Source organism: Enoplosus armatus, chromosome 6, assembly GCF_043641665.1.
Source record: "Enoplosus armatus isolate fEnoArm2 chromosome 6, fEnoArm2.hap1, whole genome shotgun sequence".
NCBI lineage: Eukaryota > Metazoa > Chordata > Actinopteri > Centrarchiformes > Enoplosidae > Enoplosus > Enoplosus armatus.
In genome coordinates, this window is record NC_092185.1 from 11,777,431 (window position 1) to 11,798,743 (window position 21,313).

The window sequence follows — 21,313 nt, forward strand, 5'->3', positions numbered from 1 at the left end:
CAACGGTACTGTGAAGGAACCATAGAAAGAAACAGGGTTCACAGGTTGTTTTAATGACGCATTTCGATATATTTAAGTGCGTTGTCTTTAACGTTAGATAATTTATTCTCATTATATAGGTATGTATTAAAATGTAATTTGTGTTTACGGCGACATCGACGTTAACGTTACATGAAATTTTATTATGTTCCCTGAATACGCATTTCAGGCAAAGCACCTCCCCCCAAAAGCTTCTCCAAAAAATCACAATATATGTAACGTTAACGGTTAAGGTAAGATTAAAGTGAGCCCATGGTTGGACAGTTTTATCTGCCAATTGGAATTGCTGATGGTTTGTACGCAGGCAGAGGGTGGGGGCTGCCTGACAGTTACAACTCGGGGGAAAGTAACTCTCAAAAAGTTGGCTTCTCGTTGTCATGGTTACGAATACTGTTTGAAGAATTATTATTGATGACTGGCTAGCTACTTAGTTTGGTAACAGTAGTTAACGTTAGCTATTACAAGTCTTCATTATGATATCGTTGCACATGTTTGAGTCATATTATTAAACCAAATACTAAAAAAATGTCTGACACGCTTAAAAGCGAGGATAAATTGGGAGCAGTTTTATATCAGGTAATGTTGTTTAGCTAGCTACCTTAGCTTAACGCTAGCTAGCTAACAACTAATTAATTATCTGACATTAACTCACTTTGCAAGATAATAAGTTACTTAACGCTAGCTAGTTAATCTGTCTTTTCTCAAATGAACGTCAGCCAATTGCTTAACTAAATATTTAATAAACTGTTAGCATTTCTATTTCTCTTCGGATAAAATTGATGGCTGGTTATAGGCCAGATATCCACAGTATGTACATAACAGGACTGTATATTACAGGTTCAAGATGATTTGAGACAACTCAAACGTAGTCTTGAGAAAATCACTATCAATGACAGGGGGAAAACACTGGACATCCGAGCCTTGGACAATGCCATTCGCAAGACCGAGAGTAGCATAAGGGTGAGGATGCTTCATGCAGAATAAGCACTGATAACAATGATATTTAATTTACATCAGACCAAGGTAGCTGAATTACAAGTAAACATCTTTGGTGTTCTTTTATTGTAAATAGAAACATGCAGAGAATTATCTGAAAACAGTGAGTAAGCAGCTACTGGTTCTTCCAAACATAGAAGAACCAGACAAAAAGACAGTGCAGATCCCCAAATGGTAAGTACAGATAAGCTTACATGTGTTGTCACTAAATAATTGTCTGCATTGGGGACACTTTCCTTCACCATCTCACTTTGAAGAAATATGTTTAGACTTGCATGAGTTCAGGTGGTTGATATTACACAGGAAACCTGCTCTGGAGAGTATCCCAGATGTGCGTCCACAAAGGGAAGACCTTCCAGGGGTTTCACCCGGGGAAAAGGTACATTATTATTCATGTTCAGAAATAAATACAATTCTTTTTAGTTACTTAGTAATGTATACTGTAGGCAGGTAAGTTAAAAAACTCAACTATTCTATTGTATTACATTAAAACAGGCAAGATTAAAAATAGTAGATAAGGTGAAATAGAGCAGCACATGGGACACACAATACCTTTCTGCATAGCAGAAATATGTGATAATTTAAATATTTGATATTGCTATTACTATTTCTACAGTACATCTTATTATAATTAAAGTTTTTGAAAGTTTTCCTCTGTCTCCTTCAGCACAAGTCGGCGTTAACCATGCGTTTGCTGTGTAATCCCACTCATCCAAACAACAGAGCAATTATCCACCAGAAATTTGGGATATCACTCCCTGATGTCCACAAGAGGAGCACAAATACAGTAAGTAATCTGACTATGAATGTAGATAAATTTAACTTTAGCTGTAGATTTTTCTGCCATGCATGTTTTGCATATAAACTGCACTTTACCGAGAGGCTTGATTAAAGTCCCCCCCCCCCACACTGAAAAATAAGTTTTTCTCCTTGTTCCTACAGTTGGATGTTTGAGCTTCACTGTACAGAATGATGTATGAGCAGAGTTTGACACTAGAGGGATGTTTTCACATTCATCTGCTGAAAGTGGAAAGAGTCTATGTGCTCATTGAAAATCAAATTTTCAAGGATGGGCCTACAAGCATGATTTGTGGCATCCTAAATAGACAATACTGGTCCAATAATCAACTTGCAAAAGTATCATGTGGAAACTTGAAGCCTCTAGCACACATACACTGAGAATGGACTTCACAGTGAAGCAGGAAACACCTGTTGTCCAGCAGTTCAACTTATATTTATAGATTTTTAATGAAAGAGAAGAAGTAGATGTCATTTCAGAATTTTTTACTAGATAATTTAGTACAGAAATGTATATGCATGTTAAAACATGTCTGGGGGGATCTTTAAGTACTCTCAAAATACAGTATGTTTTTTGGGCCATCAGTATCATGATACATATTGTTAAATATATTGATGCTACAAATAATGTTAAAAGTATACTTATGTGATTTTCATGTCAGTCTTTGATACTCCAGGTGGGTTAAAGTAAACACTATGAACACTATGAAAATGCTACTTTATGGGATTGAGGTGATAGTTGCTTTCTTCTCTCATAATCAAGCACTGCAATCTGTTGTCAGATTGAGTAGTCAACATGAGAATCATTGAGGGAATGACAGTTAATTCAATTGTGGCTTTGTAAAAAACACCCAGGAGAATGTGAACTTTTCATTTGTTGCACAAATCAGGCTACATCTGGTATTTTGGCTTTCTTAGTTATGGAGCAGATTGTCTCATCACACTTCAGTCTTACTGCTGGAAAAGACTATAATCAACTCTAATGATTAACTATAATCAGAATAATATCATGTCCTCCAGTTATTTGGTTCGTGCAGTGAGAAATTGAGTCCTGACTCTTTGTTGATATTAATTGCAACATACAGCACATGCCTCAGGAAATATGTGATTAGGAAGCATTACAAGAGTTTCTGATATAACTAAGATGAATTGGATATCATTTTTTCTTCTCCTGATACTTACTCCCTTAATCCCCAGAATAGACACTTTATGCTGGAGTGAAGAGTGATGGTACTGGTCTGCATTAATAGAGGCTTCAAGTCTCATGCTCAGAGAGACAGTGACATAAAGGTCACTTGGCTTAGTGATGACAGCCAGCACTTGTCACAGCAAACAAATTAATCTTTGCAAAGGTCGGCATTAGTTTTAGATATATTTTACACACTTTCTTTTCCAATACATTTTTGGGAATCTATACCTGACATGAGAAACAGCGGCCAAGACTGTCACTCTGATATAGGAGAGATGGAAGTGCTGGCTGCAGAAAGCGGAAAGCAGCAGATTGCAGCACATCAGCATTCTTCTAAAGAAACAGGCGCCTGATTGCTGTGCTATGGGCTACTGGTTTACAGCTGTCTCAGGACAGAAGTGGGTACCTGGTCCAGCATGCCAATAAGACAGCCGTAGCTTCCCCAACTGCTAACCACTGGCTTTCTGCCTGCTGCCTCCTCCTGCAACTCAGGCCAGCTCTTCTCCACTCCATACCCATGCCAGGGAATGAGCTTTTGCATTTTAGCAATTTTACAAAAGGTGCCACCTTTTCCCAGCCCTATCTGAAACAGATGTGTGCCTTTGAGGGGAGATTTCTCGTAGCACCTGGTTGCTTCCTGTGGTCTGTCAGAGAGCTCAGTGGTCTGAGGAGAATGAAGGAGAGGACATTAGGTGACAAGTCTGGAGGATCTGCAGCACAAACTTTCTGTTTTCTGAGATGTTTGAATCTATTTAAATTAAACTAGGCCATTAAAATGTTGCATTTAGTTTGATGAAGCTAGGGCTGAGTTTATTTTACTGTGGGCAATAGCTCTTTAGGACCGGACCAGTATCTGGTAGAATTGCTTTGATTTTATTAATAGCGGACGTACAAACACTAATCTTATAACATGAACATGTTCTGTTCAGGCAAAACATCACAGAATAATCACTGGCCCTTTGGTGAGTCTTCAGGCCATTGAACCAAAGGGCCGTCATAGCCTGGCAATGCCTGAAGAAGACATGGGGACAGGTAAACAGACATTTCACCACCTTCATCACCAACACCTCACTGCCGTTTTATTTCAGACAAATGCTCAGTGGTTGTGTGTGTCGGTTGGTGTTTGTTCGATGTTTGTGGCACTTTGATCAGACCACTACTTTATATTCAGTGGCAAACTACTAGCTGCAATTTACATTGTTATATTAAATTAGATATTTTATATTAACTTTGCATTCTGTTTTCCCTGTTCTTATTTTCTTATTTTTTTAATGTTGACTTGTCAGATTTTTTTATGAACAAAGACAAGCACAATGTTTTGAATTTTTCTTACTTTCCTCATTGCCAGATACAAGTTTGCTTTGTATGTCGATCCAGCACAAGGCCGCTTCTCTTCACCCCAGAGAGGATTCATATTCTTCTAAGATAGGTCAGTGCTTCTCCAAAGACTATACAGAAGACAAGACATTTTACCGGATTCTATAGTTGTAGTAGTGACAGCTGTCTCTTGATTTGACAGTGATGACTGGTTGCCATTTATTAATCACTGATAGAGTGCGGTTGAGTCCTGTCTGTTTGTGACTTTGATTGTGACTCTGATAGGCTCAAAGTCGGGGTGTCACAAGCAGCTGAAATGGGAAACTGAACCTGGATCCACCTGTGAAAGATCTGGCAGAGAATGCACACCCCTCTGGACCACCAAGACACCGCCTCCCTCCACAACCTCCAAGAGCATGGATCACAGGGGTATTATGCAAGGCACCAACGGTCCTGAAAACCCGCAGGTAAGAATACTGTAATAGTTTTGAATAGATTAAATATTTAAGACAATATTTTAATTCCTTAAACTGTATTATTAAAGTCTAGGTTGGTTGACTCTCACTGGTGTCCCTGTGTTCTGTAGAATCTACCTGTGCAAGTTCCTGTAAACATTAGCAAGTACGCCTTTACCATCATAAAGGGACGGGTCAACCCAATGGCGACAGATTTCTGTCACTTCAAGCAGAGCTTTAGCTTGTGTTGGAGCAGTGTGGTAGATGCTCTGGAGGCCCTGGAAAAGCTGCTCAGGGACTTTGCTGTGCCTGTAGCCAAAGTGAGCGGGGAACAGCTTGTGGAGTTTGGCTATGGTTGGGATAATGGTTGGAGAAAGACTCCTCCAGTGATAAACCTCCTTTCAGTGCTTGAAAACTGGGAGGAGGTATTGGGTCTGGTCTTACGCCCAGGTCAGCGCTACAAGGGAGAAGGAGGCATTGAGGCGGCTGCCATCCACATCCAGTCCTGCTGGAGGCGCTACTTAGCCCGGACAGCCTACCTGCGCCTCAGCCGACGCAAGTGGGCGGCAGGGACCATCGCCATCTCATGGTTGATGCACACTCAGATGCGTCGTGTCAGGAAGGCCCTGCAGGCCCGGCGTTTCAAACAACTGGAGAATTTCCGCAGCAGAGCCCAGGTGAGGTTGCTTATATCCAACATCTGTTTTCTCTCTCTTTCTCCCTCTCTCTTAGTTAATACTGCTCTCTCACCTTTCAAAGCATGCCTTTGTTTCTCTTTTTTCCCAATTTCGAAAAATTTGAGTCATACTTTTATTTGACTTCTATATTGAATTAATACAAATCAGAATCTCTACTACTTTGAGTCAATGATCGTAAAAGTAAGGACAGAAATGGGGCAATGCCATGTCAATAAGAATGCAGGGTCATTAATCATGGCATGTAACTTTAACTAAAATCTGCTGCTTTAGTACTTCTGGTTTGAGACAAACAGAAACACAGAACAGCAGAGGGGAGCAGTGAGACAGATGAACAGAGCAGAACAATAGAGAGAGGCAAGATGAACATAAAAGATCAGAAGAGTTAGATGAACAGAGAGGAACAGCAGAAAGAGAGAGTGAGACAGATATAAAGATACAAAATATATACAGATACAAAATAAAACTGTAGCCACATTGAAAGCAAAAGAAGACAAATGGAGAAACAGTGATTATGAATGAAAAAAGGTACCCAATCCATTCCAATGGTCAATTACAGTACACGTAACAATAGCTAAATATATAATGACATGCTGTAATGTATTACAATATTTAAATTTGATGTTGTGGTGATATTAGTTTTTAAAATGAAAACAAATGTAAAGGGAAACATCTTGTTTTGCAGCTGAAATGATTGTGAATGCAGTGAGATAATGTAAGGTTTGTAGCAGAATAGGACACGTGGAGCTATTGGTTGGAGTGGGGTATTTATAAAATATAAACCATGCCAAAACTGATTTAATTTAACGCAATAAAACCTTACTTAAATATTGTCTGGATAATTCAATTCTACATTTTAGATTTACTGTGGGTTTGTACCTTGTTAAGCTGAGAAGACCAATTCCAACTCCATTACTACTTTTTCCAAGGTGTCCCAACTTTTATGCTCAATACCTCCAAATATTTCTTTGCTTTTTTTACCATAGCAGAACCGTAAAACGTGCTTCTATTTAGCTCGTCAAGGGAGCAATATGACAGCACAATCTTCCTAGATGCATAATGCTCTGTACATTTTCTCCCATTCAGCGTAGATGTCATGTCTGTGCTGTCATCTGGGTTGAACATCTTTTTGGAGCGCTGACACAATATTAATTAGTGCCTACAAGTTCATTTAGTTTTAACACCGCTGTGTGTGTGTGTGTGTATACATGCACTAAATGTATGTTCTCACTCTTTAAACATTCATACCCTGTTAATTAAGCCTGCTAATCTTCCCCTGGCAGCAGCATCATGTACCTTGCTGATTGAATTAATTGTGAGAAGATGTTTCTAAAGTAAACGCTTAATTTAATTAAGGTGGTATTTTATGCTTGGTTTGCTTCTGTTGCCCAGAGAGAGATTGGCTTGATGTGTTTTAGCTATGCAGTGATGTGATGATTTGTGTGTGTGTGTGTGTGTGTGTGTGTGTGTGTGTGTGTGTGTGTGTGTGTGTGTGTGTGTACACTCAAGCAGTCCCCTCTCTGATCACTCCTTTTCTCCATCCCCAGCATCTGGCAGCCAACTGGAAACACATCCAGTCCTCCAAGAGGACCATTATCCACATCCCTTCATTAGGTAGCTTTCTCTGCCTGCTGCACACACACACACACACACACACACACACACACATCTGATCTAGCAGCAGTCATCCCCTGTCTCACCACTCTGCTGCCCCAGTCTCTGGCCCCAGTGGAGGCACTCTGTCTCGTTCAAATGACTCTCTGCAGGAAAGCACTCACAGGATGATGACAGTCCCCATGCCAGGGAACTGAACAATTTAGTCTCAATCGCCATTTAATTTGCAGATTAAGCAAATGAAAAGCCATTATGTTGAATATTTGCGAGAGGCACAAAGGTCTTATTTTATTGCTTTGCAAAAAAAACACAAAAGAGGAAGAAGCTGCTGTGTTTTTGCACTACACGTAGAGTGCAAGCTATGATCCGTTCTTGTTCTAATTTCACGATGGCACTCACATTTAACTGTAATCAGATGTGCATTGTAAATCATTGAGCGATTGTCTAAAATTATTAAGCCTAATTACTAGCAGATGGAATGCTTTATTTGCACTTGGGGTGGCTACAGAGAGTGCTGTGTGAGCAAGGATAATTAGAAAGTTGAACCCCATTGTTGTTAATTAGCATGAATCCAATCATTTAATTACCTTGATTCAGTTGAGGATTCTCTCTCAGGCAGAAATCCAGACAGACATTGAGTAAAATCCTGGAGGTACCACTGGATGTAGCTCAGTGGTGGCTGGACATGGTGCAACAGGACTCCCAGCACACGACAGACACTGCACCTGCTAGTTATTAAGCTAAATTAATCAGATTGCACTACTGTGTGATTAGACTTAACTACCCCACCCCCAAGTCTAATAGCGTGCACATCTGAGGCAGTGCAGTGCTACAGATTTTGAATAAAGCCAATGAGAGTAGATATGAATCTCTCTGAAAGTCTTTTTGTGACCTTGTTCTGACAGGATACTCCCACAGACAGCGACTGAACTTGAGGGGATTTGACATTCTACAGAACATCCAAATAAGCCGACTGTGCGATATTAGAGGTAGGAGCTTTTCACAGCCTCACCGCCATATACACACACTAATCTTCTCTGTACGCTTTATTGTGAACATGCAATTTGTGAAGTTCTCTTTGTATGTCTTTAGATAAAAATGTGGAGGTGATCTACGTATGTCCGCGGCATCTGGGGGACGACATCTTGCACTATTACACCAGCCTCCTGAAGTGTGATGGAGCCGCAGACGGGGCTGATGCCAGGACCACTCAGGACCCGTCCTGCGCCAGACAATTTATCATCCTCACACCTGAGGCTGTAGATTATTTCCCGGTAAGGTCAATCACATTCACATTTTGTGCACAAATGTAAACTTTAAAGAAAAAACTCTAAAATGCAGCAGGATCTTAGAACATATTGTAGAGAAGTCAATTGTATAGTACTGTAGAGATGCTACAAGCATCTGTAGTTTGTGAATTATCCTCTAGAGGGTACTAGAGGAGATTTCTACTCTACAGTTGTCTTGTGAGAGCTGCTCTCCGTCTGTTTAATATTTTTCATTCCCTTTTACTACTTTTGAAATTAAACATCTGTGTTATTTCGAAGTAAACACACCAGAGCTATATTAAGTTATAATTAAAATACATTTAATGGTCTCTCGCTGGGGTTCAGTAAATAATTAAAATTCCATATTAGTTGGTTTAATTAAATGTTCATTCCATCTAACTGCTGCATTTTCAAAAAATCTGAATTGTTTTGATTACCTCAATACAATAAAATCAAGGTGTTGTTATATGTCTTTTTACATCCAGCCATTCTATCCATCTTTTTACATCCTTTTGCACTAGATTGAATGTGCAACATGACATGTTCTTCTTCATTTCTTTCTATTGATTTTCCTGCTGTTTTGTTGTTAAACTGTGCCAGACGTGTTGCTGAGATGAATCACTGCTACCCATGGCTGGCAGCGCATTCTGCCAGTGACAGAAGGGATAATTCCATGTGGATCAAATAAATACAGATGTGAAGTAATTAGTTATATTCCCAAGGAGCTCATTGCTAGCACACATTAAAGATGTGAAGGATAGGGGAGGCCCCCCACAGGCAGCTTTTATCAATTCAACCTGCTGGAATACAGGAGAGGTCAAAACCCTGCTGGCTATTACAATAATAGATCTGCTGTGTGTACACAGTGATAAATCAGGTCAAGAAACAACCCTTGGAAGACACACTTAAAACTCTTCGCTCTAACAGTAATCTTTTTCCCCCTCCTCTCTTCCAGACCCATAACATGTGCCTGTCCACGCTGCTAAAGTACAGTCCACGCACCCTGAAGCGCATCAAGAACCTGATCCAGGGGAAGCAGACCTACATTGTGAGTGGAGTGGCCCATGTGGATGACCTGGCGGTGGCTGATGAGCTGGGAGTGCCAATCCTGGCTCCAGAACCGGCCATTGCACAGCTCTACAGCACCAAGTCTGGAGGGAGGAGGGTCTTCTCTGGGGCAGAGGTTGATGTACCCCCTGGTCAAGGAGACATCTACTCGCTAAACCAGGTCAGAAGTCAAAAACAAATGCATACATAGACAGCATGAGGCTCTTTATCGGTGCCTGATAACACGGAACATTTAACTTGTAATTTATTATATTATTTAGTTGGTAATTCACGTCTCTCTCTTGGTGTAGCTTCATGAAACACTGGCAGAGCTCATGACTCAAAACATTGATGTGCAGCGCTGGCTCTTCAAGATGGACTCTGAGCACGGTGGCCGTGGTACAGCATACTGTGATATGTGCCATCTCAGCTGCTATAACTGGGCCCTGCAGGAATACCATCGTTATGGTCCTGAGCTATGGAACACAAAATGGATTCAGGTAAAGATGTGAATTAGAGGATTACGTCATTCCCCCCCTGTCATAAACTATAGGACCACTTCTTAAAGCACATTTTATGCACTTACTTTTATGCAGTGTTTTATTGAATTTGCCTGAATTTTAGGTTTGTGCTTTTATTTTTTTATTTATTTCCCTTATTACTTCTTTCTAAATTGATGTTTTTTACTATTATGTCTGTTTTTATGTCTCCCTCCAAAGCACTGGTTTTGGAGAAGTGCAATACAAATAAAGTTTATTGCTATTATTATTACACTCATGCCAATGAGGAATCGGCCATTTAAAGTTAACATGGTAACAACTAGATACTTAACAGATCACATTACAGTAACAGCTGATATTAAAATGGGGATTTTGCTCCTTGTTGAGACGAGACAGCTCAAAAAAGGGTTAGATTCACTTCTGTCAGTTAATAAACAACAGCATAGGTCACAGTGGGGTCAGAGAGATGCCGTCATTTAGCCCAGAGTAGGGTGTCTTAACAGTAACAGTCACAATGCTCGGTCCCTGTAGGACAGTATTTTGAGCATCGTCCCCAGAGCCACAGAACATTAAATCAATACATAAAATATCTGTTTATACACACAGCCATTATCCATTCTCTGAGGCACACCCAACAACTAGTGTCGGTGTGGTGGGAAGAACAAAAGCCTGTCCAGTGGTAGTAATGCCCTAACTCACCTGGCAGTCACAATTAAATCACCGTACAGACACTCTGGTCAACAGAGCATTTCTTTCTCTGTACGTGTATATTTATTTTTGTAAAACTACTGTGCAGATTAACGTCACGCAGATTTACAGCTGATTTGATTTCTATTACAAATGTCTTGAAAGTATGTTGAAGCACAAATGACGCTAAACACTTTAATCCCTAATTGCAGCTGATGTTGATGCTTTTATCTGCTGCTCTACCATTACAGCACTGAGCTTTCTGTCTCTGGATCAGAGCCATTTCTAAAGAGAATATTTTAGTACAAATAGTGTGTACAAGTGTGAGATTGTAATTATTTTACTAAATATCAAGATTCGCTTTCTCCTCAAAAAATACATTTAATCTCAGACCTATTCAAAACAAATAAAATGTACTTAATCATTGGTAAACCATTCATTTAGTACAGATGCAATCTGTACACAGCTTCTGAGCCCCTGGCTCTTATTTCTCATATGCTTACAAAGTAGCCTTTGATTTTCTGTCATGTGTTAATTACCGTATTTTGCCATTTAACTGGGAGCTTTGTGTAAACTAATTACAGGCTAATGATTGTGGGCTTGGAGCACAACGATTTTACTTTTTATTCCATTCGAAAGAACAGCAGTCATCTCAGGCTTCTTATGGCTCACTCTGTTTTGTTCCTATTAGCTCGTGCTTTGATTCATAGAGTATGTGTGGTGCGGGGCTGTAATTGTTGTGGCATTGGTGCTGTTAATTATGGCAGAGAGTGGCTGAGCCACAGCCAAGGTCCATAATGGTGGCTGAGGCAGCACAGGGAAGTAAATGGGGTTTGTTTCACCAGCTGGGGTCCCATGGAGAGGGAAGAGTGCCGAGGCCCCCAGTGTAGGCTGACAGCCTCGGGGCTTCTGGGCCATATGGACACAACACTTTAACTGGCCTTTATTCTACACCTTGCTCTTTTAATCAAAGCAAAGCCCACATCCTGTGTTCCTCATTGCGTGATTTTTTTTGTTATGACATTGTTTTCCCCTAAAATGTATTAGCCCCTTAAATGTTTTACATCGTCCTTCTGCTGTTGTACTTGTGTATATTGAAGACAGCAATTTGGCTTTATATGCTGAAAGATTACAGAACAATGCTGTTGATTAGACAGAAACATATGAATAATTTATATCAGTGTATCTCCTCGCTATCGTCTCTTCACAGCAGAAACTGTAGATGGATGTTTAAACATGGCGGTATATTTTGAGATATAACACTCATTAATGTAGCACTTTGCTGAAAAGTAGTAGACCTAATTGCAACAGCAATGACACTTAGTTAATAGGATCACAACGCTGAATATTTGCAAGCATTTAAGCGATAGATGTTTAAAGCTATATTAAGCTATGAAAATAGAAGCAATTCAATTAATTATTAATGACACACAAATTATCAAATGAAGCATCTTAAATATTAATAATTTAACAGTTCTTCACCAGGATCATTGTTTGCCAAAAAATAAGTGTATATTACACAAATACGTTTTACAGTTCAGTGGAATGTCTCCTACCCTTTATAATCACTGTGAAAGTAGAGAGGGGATTAGAGAACATACTTGGCCTTAGTCTACACAGACTGTGTGCATATTTTTTTAATTATTGCTTGTTCTGAAGGGCTCAGCATGAAGACGCCTGACTCACAAGAATGCCATGTGGTCTTTCCGAATAATACCAACAATCAGATCCCTTCTGGCTATGCAAAAGAAAGCCTAAAAGGGTACAACAAGAAGGAGGGGGGATCTCCTCCACAGAGGTCTAGGAGATAGTGTGTTTCTCTGAATATTGTGAGGCCCGCAGCCTCCAGCACAATGTTTCAGCCTGCAGAAAGCCCCCAGGCATCTTTTAGCATTTACACAGAGAGAGGTTAAAGACATGTAGATCTGCACCCATGCAATGCCTGAAGGGGGCCACACACACACACTTAAGCGCTCACACAGCTTGCATATGGATCATTAGGCACAAGAGGGTAAAAATTGCACCTAATAGCGTCAACAGATGGAGTATTTCCTTTTGTCCCGCTGTGTACAAACAGATCTTGAGCAACACCTTATTTAGGTTAAGTTTGTCAACGAAATGGGTCATTTGATAATCACTACCACTGAAGAGGTACAGGGACGTTTTATACAGATGTTTTCTGTCTAAATATTGTGCAGTCTGTGATTGCATGGAGGAGTTTAAATATATAATGTTCTGCCTTAACATAATTAACATGAATTACCTTAATAAGACGTTAAAACATTTCCTACAGGTCACGTTTGGTAAGTGTTTGTTTTGTGTTTTCTTTCATTTCACTGAAGGTCATACTCTAAGTGCTTTTTGTGGAGTCATTAAGCAGAGAAAATGTTGCTGCCCTTGTCCTTAGATATTAAATTCAACCAGGGGTGAGAATAATGTGAGAACAAGGGAACATTTTAATGTTTCATTTGATATTACACATGAAATTATTTTTGGGCTGTAGCAGATGGAGGTTGAAGCTTGGGTGGGACACAAAATGAATATTCATACCAGATGTATGACTAGTCAGATTATATCCTTCTATTCCCAAGACTCACTGCAGCTTCTCAGTTGTTTCACATTGCAATGGAGAGTTGAAATGGCAATCAAAGAGGCAGGGCAACATCTATTTTATTTATGACCAGATTGCTTGGCTTTATGTGGACACCAAGCAAATCCTGAATCCTATCACAGGGTACTGTACGCAGTTTAAGTCCAAATAATTTATTGCAAAATACCTCTCTTTCTTTTCTTTCTGTCCTGCTGTGTCTGTGAACTGCATAGGCAAAGTCCTGGGGTGAGCTTGCTCTTCCGTTGAAAATGACAACCGTTCCCTTACACTTTTTGCCGCACCATTGTGTGCTTTATGGTTTGTATAGGGGGAATCACTGTGTAGCATTTGACCTCGCCTCTTACAGTACTTGAATATGATGATGGCTGTTACATGACTGGAATATCAACAGCATAATCTCCAGTCCTGTCTCCAGTGAAGCCAAACAGCATGTAGTCAAAACAAAGTAACGCTCTAGATAGAACGATGAAAGAACAAAGACATTATTTCCATTCAGAGTTTATTCATATTTCAGACAGGTTTCAAATATTTTATTGTGTAGGACCAAATTAAATTCCTGTCTAATGGCCATACACAGACATTATTACATACAGATCCCTGTATTTAAAAGACTCTGCACTTGGACTCATCATACCGTCAACATAAGCATTCAGTTGTAGTATAATAATGCAATATGTATGGTATAAAACGTCAATGTTGTTACTTTATGTTTTATTTTATTTTTAACTATATACATCGTCAGAGGAAACAGTGTACTTGAGTTGCAGAACTGTTTAAGAGACACCTAAAACAAAAGTTAGAAATTAACAGCATAATTAAGTGGTGAAGCCATTATGGCATTTCCTAGTTACAGAAACAAGAGTGATATTGATCCCAGTCAAGCCCTGATTGATCCCCAGATAGATGGGGTAAGCTTAGGCATTCATCAGCTGCCCAGTGGAAAGAGTTGTTATTGAGGGCAGGTGCTGTCTGTGTGGCTGTGAGTTAAAGCCATTAGACTCCTGAGGCCTTCTGATAATAGGCTGTCACTCACAGACGGACCCTCTCGCAGTATCCATCAGACCCTCGCACAGAAATTGAAGCAGCCACCAAAGGTCTCAAGGATAACAAGCAGTCACTGGAGTCATCCGGATAACACAAGGGCATTTCCAGTAATGTAGTCGACACCCAGAAAGCTTTGATAATGGGACAAAATAAAGTAGCCAGGACTTATTATTGACATGACTCATTGTCAGTAAATCCCTAATGTATGCGCCTTAACTTTCTTTGTGCAGGAGTCTGTACTGCTCAGATATTTAGATGAGATCCCAGAGTGGCTGGCCCGTTACGCCCGGCCTGCTAAAACCTCCTGCTATCCCAACTGGGCCTGCTTCCTGAAGACCTTCCTCAGGCAAGGTCAGATACCTATTGTCAGGCACTGAATGCTATTCACCTGCAAATACAGCCACATGAAACATGCTAACTGTCATTTCCTATGTCCATCCTAGTTCCCAGGTGTTGCCTATGTGAACTGACAAATTAAATAATTTTCATGTAACTCATGTTGGTTGTTAAACAGCTGCTACGAGAGTTTCAGATTCTGTATCATTGATAACTTTTTGTGGTCTGTACTGTAGCGCCATTCCTCTGCTCTCACTGTGTGTCCAGGCGGTGTGGTGGAGGCCTACCCCCCTTCAGACAGTGTCACCTGTCTGACAGTAGATCTGCTACTGGAGCCCGGGGGTGAGGTGACCATGCTGTCCTGCGGAGACCAGCTTCACGGCTCCTGTCAACTGGAAGCTATCGGCTCCACTGTTCCTCAGACCTCTGTTCACCCAGAGACCTTGCACTCCATCTGCATGCGTGTGGGCCAGGCCTGTCTACAGCGCCTTATCGTGGGTTATGTCTCCATGGACCTGACTACCTTTCTGAACAACAACACCATGGAGCAGAAGGTGAGAGCTCATGCTACCACAATAATTATGGTCTGGGCTGTTACAGCACATGCTTTCTATTTCACCCATATTGGTGAAAGAGATCAATTTTTAGGCTTGATCAGGGATCCACATGGGCAGGTAGGTGTCTTCTCTACTGCTCCCCTGTGGTTTGGTAAACAGGCAAGGCAAACAGTGGGCACAGGGACCAAATGTGTCACAAGGCCATCTAATAAACTGTCAGGTCTTATTGTGTCGATACACTGATTCAACCATTTACGGCTTGCCCTTTAACCTCACAATGCTGAGAAATTCAGAGGGACCTATCTTTCAGACAATAGGTCATTCTAAAGTGATTTTGGCAGCTTCACAGGGATGCCCTGTCAGTGTTTAACCCCTAGCTGGGTTACCTGCAGTGGTCTGCTGAAATTTGTCTCGTTATTATAGCGAGACGTCATCTGAGCCTCATCTCATTTGTCAGGATTAAGTTTTGTTGAAACCTTCTTGATTTATGATATTGGAAATGGACTGGTTTATGATGGTTTAACCTCTGCTCCTAACATGTGGCTACATTGACTGCTTATTGATCCAGAGCTGTAAAACGAAATGCTTTGTTTATAATATGGTCTATGAAATACTCAACTGGCAAAACAGAGGAGAAAGCACTAGAGCTACTTTACAGTTTTACAAAAGGGTATGAAAAGGGACACTGAATGCGTTCTGTTTTATTTTTTCATCAAAAATCCATCAGATAGCGTATATAACATCTTCCTTTTATTCAGGACATTTCAATACATTTCTTGTATTTGTTATTCTTTTCTGTTTATCTATGTTTGCATTCATAATGGATTCTCATTATAAAAAAAATGGATTTGGAGTAGACACTAGCTAAGGGCGTGCTTGCCACTAGAGGGTAGTATCTTATGGATTACATGTTAACACACTGTGAGCAAAGCAGTGTTCAGACAATGCAATTTATATCTTAAAACTCTGTATTTAAGTGAATCTGAGTTTTTTTTTTTTTTTTTTTAGTGCATTAGTATTCTTGGCTCCTTAAAAAAAACTTAAAATAAATAAAAACATTGTCAGTAGTCTCTGGACTGGACCACATTGTTTTCATTTTAAGGTTAAAAAATTATCTCACAGTAGTTCTTACTCTTTAGGATTTCATATAGTCGAACTAAATTGTCATTTTAGTCACACTCAAATCAGAAAATGTGCTATTTCTCAAATCCATCATAGGGACAGAAGCTGCCCTTTTCTTTCACTGATTAGAAAGAAATAATGACAGCCCTAAAATTAATTTTCAGTTTCAATGTTGACCCAAAATTGAATGGTATTCACTGACAGCATAATTAAGAGTAGACTATAAACAGCATGTGCTTCAATAGAGGCAGGAACATTAAAGACAGATTCTTAACCATCTCCCCACACACAGAGCTCAGACAGAGGAGAGCCACATGGGCAAACCTGTCTGGATTTAAACATCAATTTAGATTCAAACCTGTTGCTAAAAGCTGCCTACTTTATTTGATGGGAAGAAGTGGGTCACATATGTTTGCCCTTGCAGTCTTTCCTCACATTGTGGAACGGAGGGGCCCCAGCTGCAGCATCAGGGTTTTTAATGAAAATGCAAGGCAATAGAAAACAGGTACAATCCAGGCTTACATTTCCCACGGCTTTGTTAAGAGCGACAATGAGACATTGGAGTATGATTTTTAGTGAGTCGGGTGAATGGCACAGTGGAGTGTGTCCATCACTCTGGGCCCAGGTACCAACCTGATGCAGAGAGACTAGTGTCTATCCGGAGGTAGCTACCGTACCTCTGACAGTTGAGTGCAGTATGTACTACTGAACTGTCACTAAACATGAATGTACACAGCTTGCAATTAAAAATGTGTTCATTGGAAAACTGTTCCAAATAACCAACTACGACATTGTAGTTCAATGCATAACTGGCTTATAAATCAAATCACATGCTGCCTAAAATGATTCTAACATAAAGAAAAACATTTATCACAATAATATTTTAATACATTATTTTGTGTATTGCGTCTTGTGGTTCATTGGAAGTGTTGTGAATTATGTTTTGTATAATAGCCCTTGAACTTGATGATCTGAACTTGAGCTGTTATTCAATTGACAAAAAACGATTCAGCAGCAATTATAATAATTGATCGATCATTTATTATTACCCCCCCCCCCCCAAAAAAAATTGTTAGTTTCCGCCCTAGACTATGACTTATGTTTCACAATGTATTTGAATTTAATATAAAAAAAAATAAAATGTAGCCTAAAAGAGAATTCCTGTATATGGTCAGATGTCCATGTGTTAGTGGAGATGAAGTGCTCAGGTTACGGAGACTGCGGGGTTCAGACAGGCAGCGATTTGCATTCACTGGCAGGAGCGTTTACTTTGACAAATAGGAACAGCAGAAGGAGGCAGCCGACTGCCACTTAGTTATTAACAACTCCTTCACTGGTGATTTATTTGCCACTTTTGAAGAGAGGGCATAGCTATTAGGTTATTATTGGGAAAATTAACCCTGTTTAAGCAGAAGGCTATGACCATACATGACCCCTTAATATACTTATAATGATGCCATTTACCATACATATCTGAACTTAGCTTCTCATCAGACCTGAGCCAAACAAACTAGCCAAGGGCAGACTGAATCCAGATACGCAGGGAAGGATCTACTTTGTGCATGTGTCATTCCAAAACTGAATTACCTAAATCTGTTGAGCACACACCATTAACCGTGTTTTTCCTGTCCCCTGCCTCTCAACATGGATAACATTGTAAGGATTAAAAGGTACTGACCCTTCTCTTTACAAGGATTGGTGGGTGAAATACTTTGATGTTCCATTTTGTGATTTATTTTAGAGTTATTAAGTTCATAGTGTCTGTTTTTCTCTGCTGTGACACAGAGTTCGTGATGTGGTATTTGCAGGTGTGGGCTATTGATCTGGACCTCACATACAGTGACCAGCTGGCCATGACCCAGATGCTTCTGATGATGACTGGAGGAACGCTGAAATGCCGCGCAGGCTGTTTAGAAGTGCCAATGCCCATCAGAGAGAAATGCTGTGGACACCAGATTGCAGCCAAAGTACCTTTTTATATTTGCTTATAATGACAGTTTTGATAATGTTATTTTTTCTTACATGAGAAGGTACATTTTGAGTGCTATATTTGAATTTGTATACGTTTTTTCCCAAAATGTTATTGTTCATTTTTGTCCTCCAGAGACCACCAGCTCTAAAGCAAGCTGAGACTTTAGAGGATATTATTATACCACTACAGTAATCACGAAGATAGATCAATGTTTTGCTCTTCATTTTTGTTAAATACAACTAAATACTGTAATTACGCACTGAGCTCAATTGGTGTTTAGGTGCTGAATTCATTATCATTTTGATAGATGAGCCTAAATAATCAACACATTAATAATTCATACCGTTTTCATTATGCATGTGTATGCATGCTTGAACACCTCATCAACCTGGTGCCAAGCCTTAAACAATAGAGTTCTTTTATTAGCAGTATGCCTGAGTTTACGCTTGTTAATCTGCGACTTGTATTATTTTATCAAACATTCATTTAGTTGGTGGCCTGGTGCTTCAGTACAGCAGTTGAGCCACCACAGTGGTTAATGGCTTTAGTGGTGGCCATAATTAGGGGCCTGCATATTACAAACACAATTAAATCCCTGTTGGACACTTTTATTGTTGTGTGAGGGTCCTGTGTTTGACAACTGCAAATGCACAGCCATCACAGCAAGTTATGGGCTATCTCCTGAGCTCGCAGGGGCTTAGGCCTGCTCTTTTTGTCTCCCAAAGGTGCCTGAGAGCCAGGAACATATTTATCCTCTTGAGCCCTGCCACTTTTAAGTAATCAACCTCTCTAGTGTTACTTACGACACTCACATGCTCAGAACCCCTCTATTATGGTGGTATTTATTGTGCGTTGAGTAGTCCTTTTGTGCATTCGGCAGTGCTTTTGTCTCAAATTGAATGCAAACATTTTCAGTCCCAAAACTAGTTTCTTTGATTGGCATCGTACAATTAAGCTCATCTTGTGTTTGGCATGTCTTCTAAACATTAATTGTTCCTCCCCGCAGTTAATTAAGAAAGGCCCAACAGTTTACCACATGTGCCCCACACTCATCATGTTTACTAATCACACACACTCCCCAAACTCAACAGTGACCCTAAGGACATGTGTATGGGGTTCAGCCATCTCTACTCTACCCATTTTACACACACCACCACCTATTATGCTTTAGCCCCAAATATAATAGAACATAAAATGATTTTATCTTGTTTTAGATTTATAGAAAGACTAATGGTAACAATCATACACTTACATTCTATGTCTCTTTCTTGTTTTTTTGCAGACTCCTGTGGTTAATCGCTATGCAGTTATTGGAAGCCACATGTTTCACTCTAACCTCTCCATGTTATACCATAATGTGTTCTTGAAGATGTGCAAGGCTCATGGCATAGGATTTAACATGAAGGTAAAAACTCAAAATTCACTTGTTTATATCATCCTTACGTCTTGTTTACAGGGCTTGGGGAGTACCATTGCATGTAGGAAAATAAGATGTATAAAGCCTTTTGTGTCTCTTGAGGGAGCTGCGTGAAGTCTGATGAATTGCCTCAAGTGATGTCACTTGAGTCAGGTCAAAAAATGTGGAGGTAGTGTGGGGATGTGGTGCTTACAGACCTCGTCTCTGCTTGAGGCTAGCTGCTTGAGGCTACATTAGCCGCTACTAGCATAAGACACTCAAATCTCCGACTGAACTGTTGGCGGTCGAGTTGCATTGTGGGTAATGTCGGCGCCATGTTTTGATGATATCTCTGGTTATACTGCATCTTTCTTGTGTGTTCAAGAGTCTGACAATGTTATAGGAGTGCAATGCTAAATTGGCGGAGTACTCTTTTCATCTACACTATGTGATGATGTAGCTCTTCCTTTGACTGTGTGTTTGTGACTCTTAAATTTCAGAGGAAGCAAGGCAGTGTTTTCGCTCTTTACGACAGCAGCAAGCGATGCAGTATGGGAATGATGTAAGTATATCTTATTGCATCAAATGCATATACATACTGTATTAATGAAATGAAGGGTTCATTATCAGGAGAAATAATTCTGAGCTTATTTACCTATTTGCTTTACTTCTCTCTGTTCGAATAGACAAGCACATGAAAAAACAGCAGAGGATTAGGTGGATGAAAGAGTCCTCCAGACTCCAGAGTGTAAAGTCAATTCTTTTAGAGGATTAAGATGCCACCTCCGGCTTTGTAAATGTTGTTACAAACTCTAGAAGTTGTTAAGCAGAGGGTTATTTAACATATTTATCACTCAAATCCTTTAGCGTACACAGGGCTGTAACAGTTAAATCAAGCTGTGCTCATCCCCCTAAAGACTGAAGATGTTGTCTGCTGAAAGTTTCATTTAACCACCACCATCAGATGAACAGGAGGTGATTGTTTCTTAGCTGGCAACATGGGGAATATTAGTAAACTCGTTTGTTTGGGGTGTCGTTAATAGAACAGTCTCAGAAGATCTCCAGGGAGCTCTAGTGACCTTTGCTCGGAATCTGTCAGTCATTCATCAGGAAATATCGTCCTCTAAAATGCAAGGAGAAACCAATTTTAAGGTACCATGTTAATGACTTAACGATCTCTCCTCATCTATATCATGAAACTTGCGTATTCAGTGAAGCTCTGGTCAGCTGCAATGCTCTTGCTGAATGGGTAGTAATTTAATTGCACTTCTTGTATCTTTTGTGTTTTGGAGGAGCTGATCAAGGACATAGAAGATGTACTGCAGATGACTGTTCAGAACAAGATGCAAACGGTGGAGGATAAACCTGCCGCTTAGGCAGCTGCTTCACTGATAAACTTGCCTGACTCTCGCCAAGTTAAGTCATCATGTCTTTGCCAGCTTTAATGTCATATTACTCTGTGAATACGTGAACCCTGGAGAGGAATCAATGTTGATCACAAACAGCCAAATAAATCCCTGAAAAACATTGTCAAAATCCGTCATGAACCTTTATAATAAATGGTTTTGTGATCTGTTGTAACTGCTTGACTATAATTAAATATTGGACAATGACAGCTTTACATAAGACAAAGACATACAGTAAACTATGCAAAACTAAGGTAATTCCAC

At 40.0% G+C, this 21,313-nt stretch overlaps 1 protein-coding gene across 1 annotated transcript; it reads left to right on the top strand.

Annotated features, from left to right (window-relative positions):
* The first annotated feature begins 564 nt into the window (after positions 1-564).
* On the top strand, positions 565-21,019 carry iqch (IQ motif containing H). Its single transcript, XM_070907775.1, has 21 exons — positions 565-615; positions 877-999; positions 1,112-1,209; positions 1,339-1,414; positions 1,703-1,822; positions 3,952-4,054; positions 4,365-4,454; positions 4,613-4,806; positions 4,926-5,471; positions 7,037-7,103; positions 8,009-8,092; positions 8,196-8,377; positions 9,327-9,599; positions 9,730-9,918; positions 14,491-14,611; positions 14,864-15,150; positions 18,084-18,242; positions 19,530-19,652; positions 20,144-20,205; positions 20,687-20,795; positions 20,936-21,019. Exons 1-21 carry the CDS (start codon positions 565-567, stop codon positions 21,017-21,019), a joined length of 3,141 nt encoding a protein of 1,046 aa, XP_070763876.1.
* Positions 21,020-21,313: the final 294 nt, after the last annotated feature.

Coding starts and splice junctions, on each gene's coding strand:
- iqch (XM_070907775.1), top strand. CDS start 565: ATGTCTGACACGCTTAAAAGCGAGGATAAATTGGGAGCAGTTTTATAT. Junction 9,919..14,490: donor GGAACACAAAATGGATTCAG/GTAAAGATGTGA, acceptor TTCTTTGTGCAG/GAGTCTGTACTGCTCAGATA. Junction 20,206..20,686: donor CGATGCAGTATGGGAATGAT/GTAAGTATATCT, acceptor TGTCGTTAATAG/AACAGTCTCAGAAGATCTCC.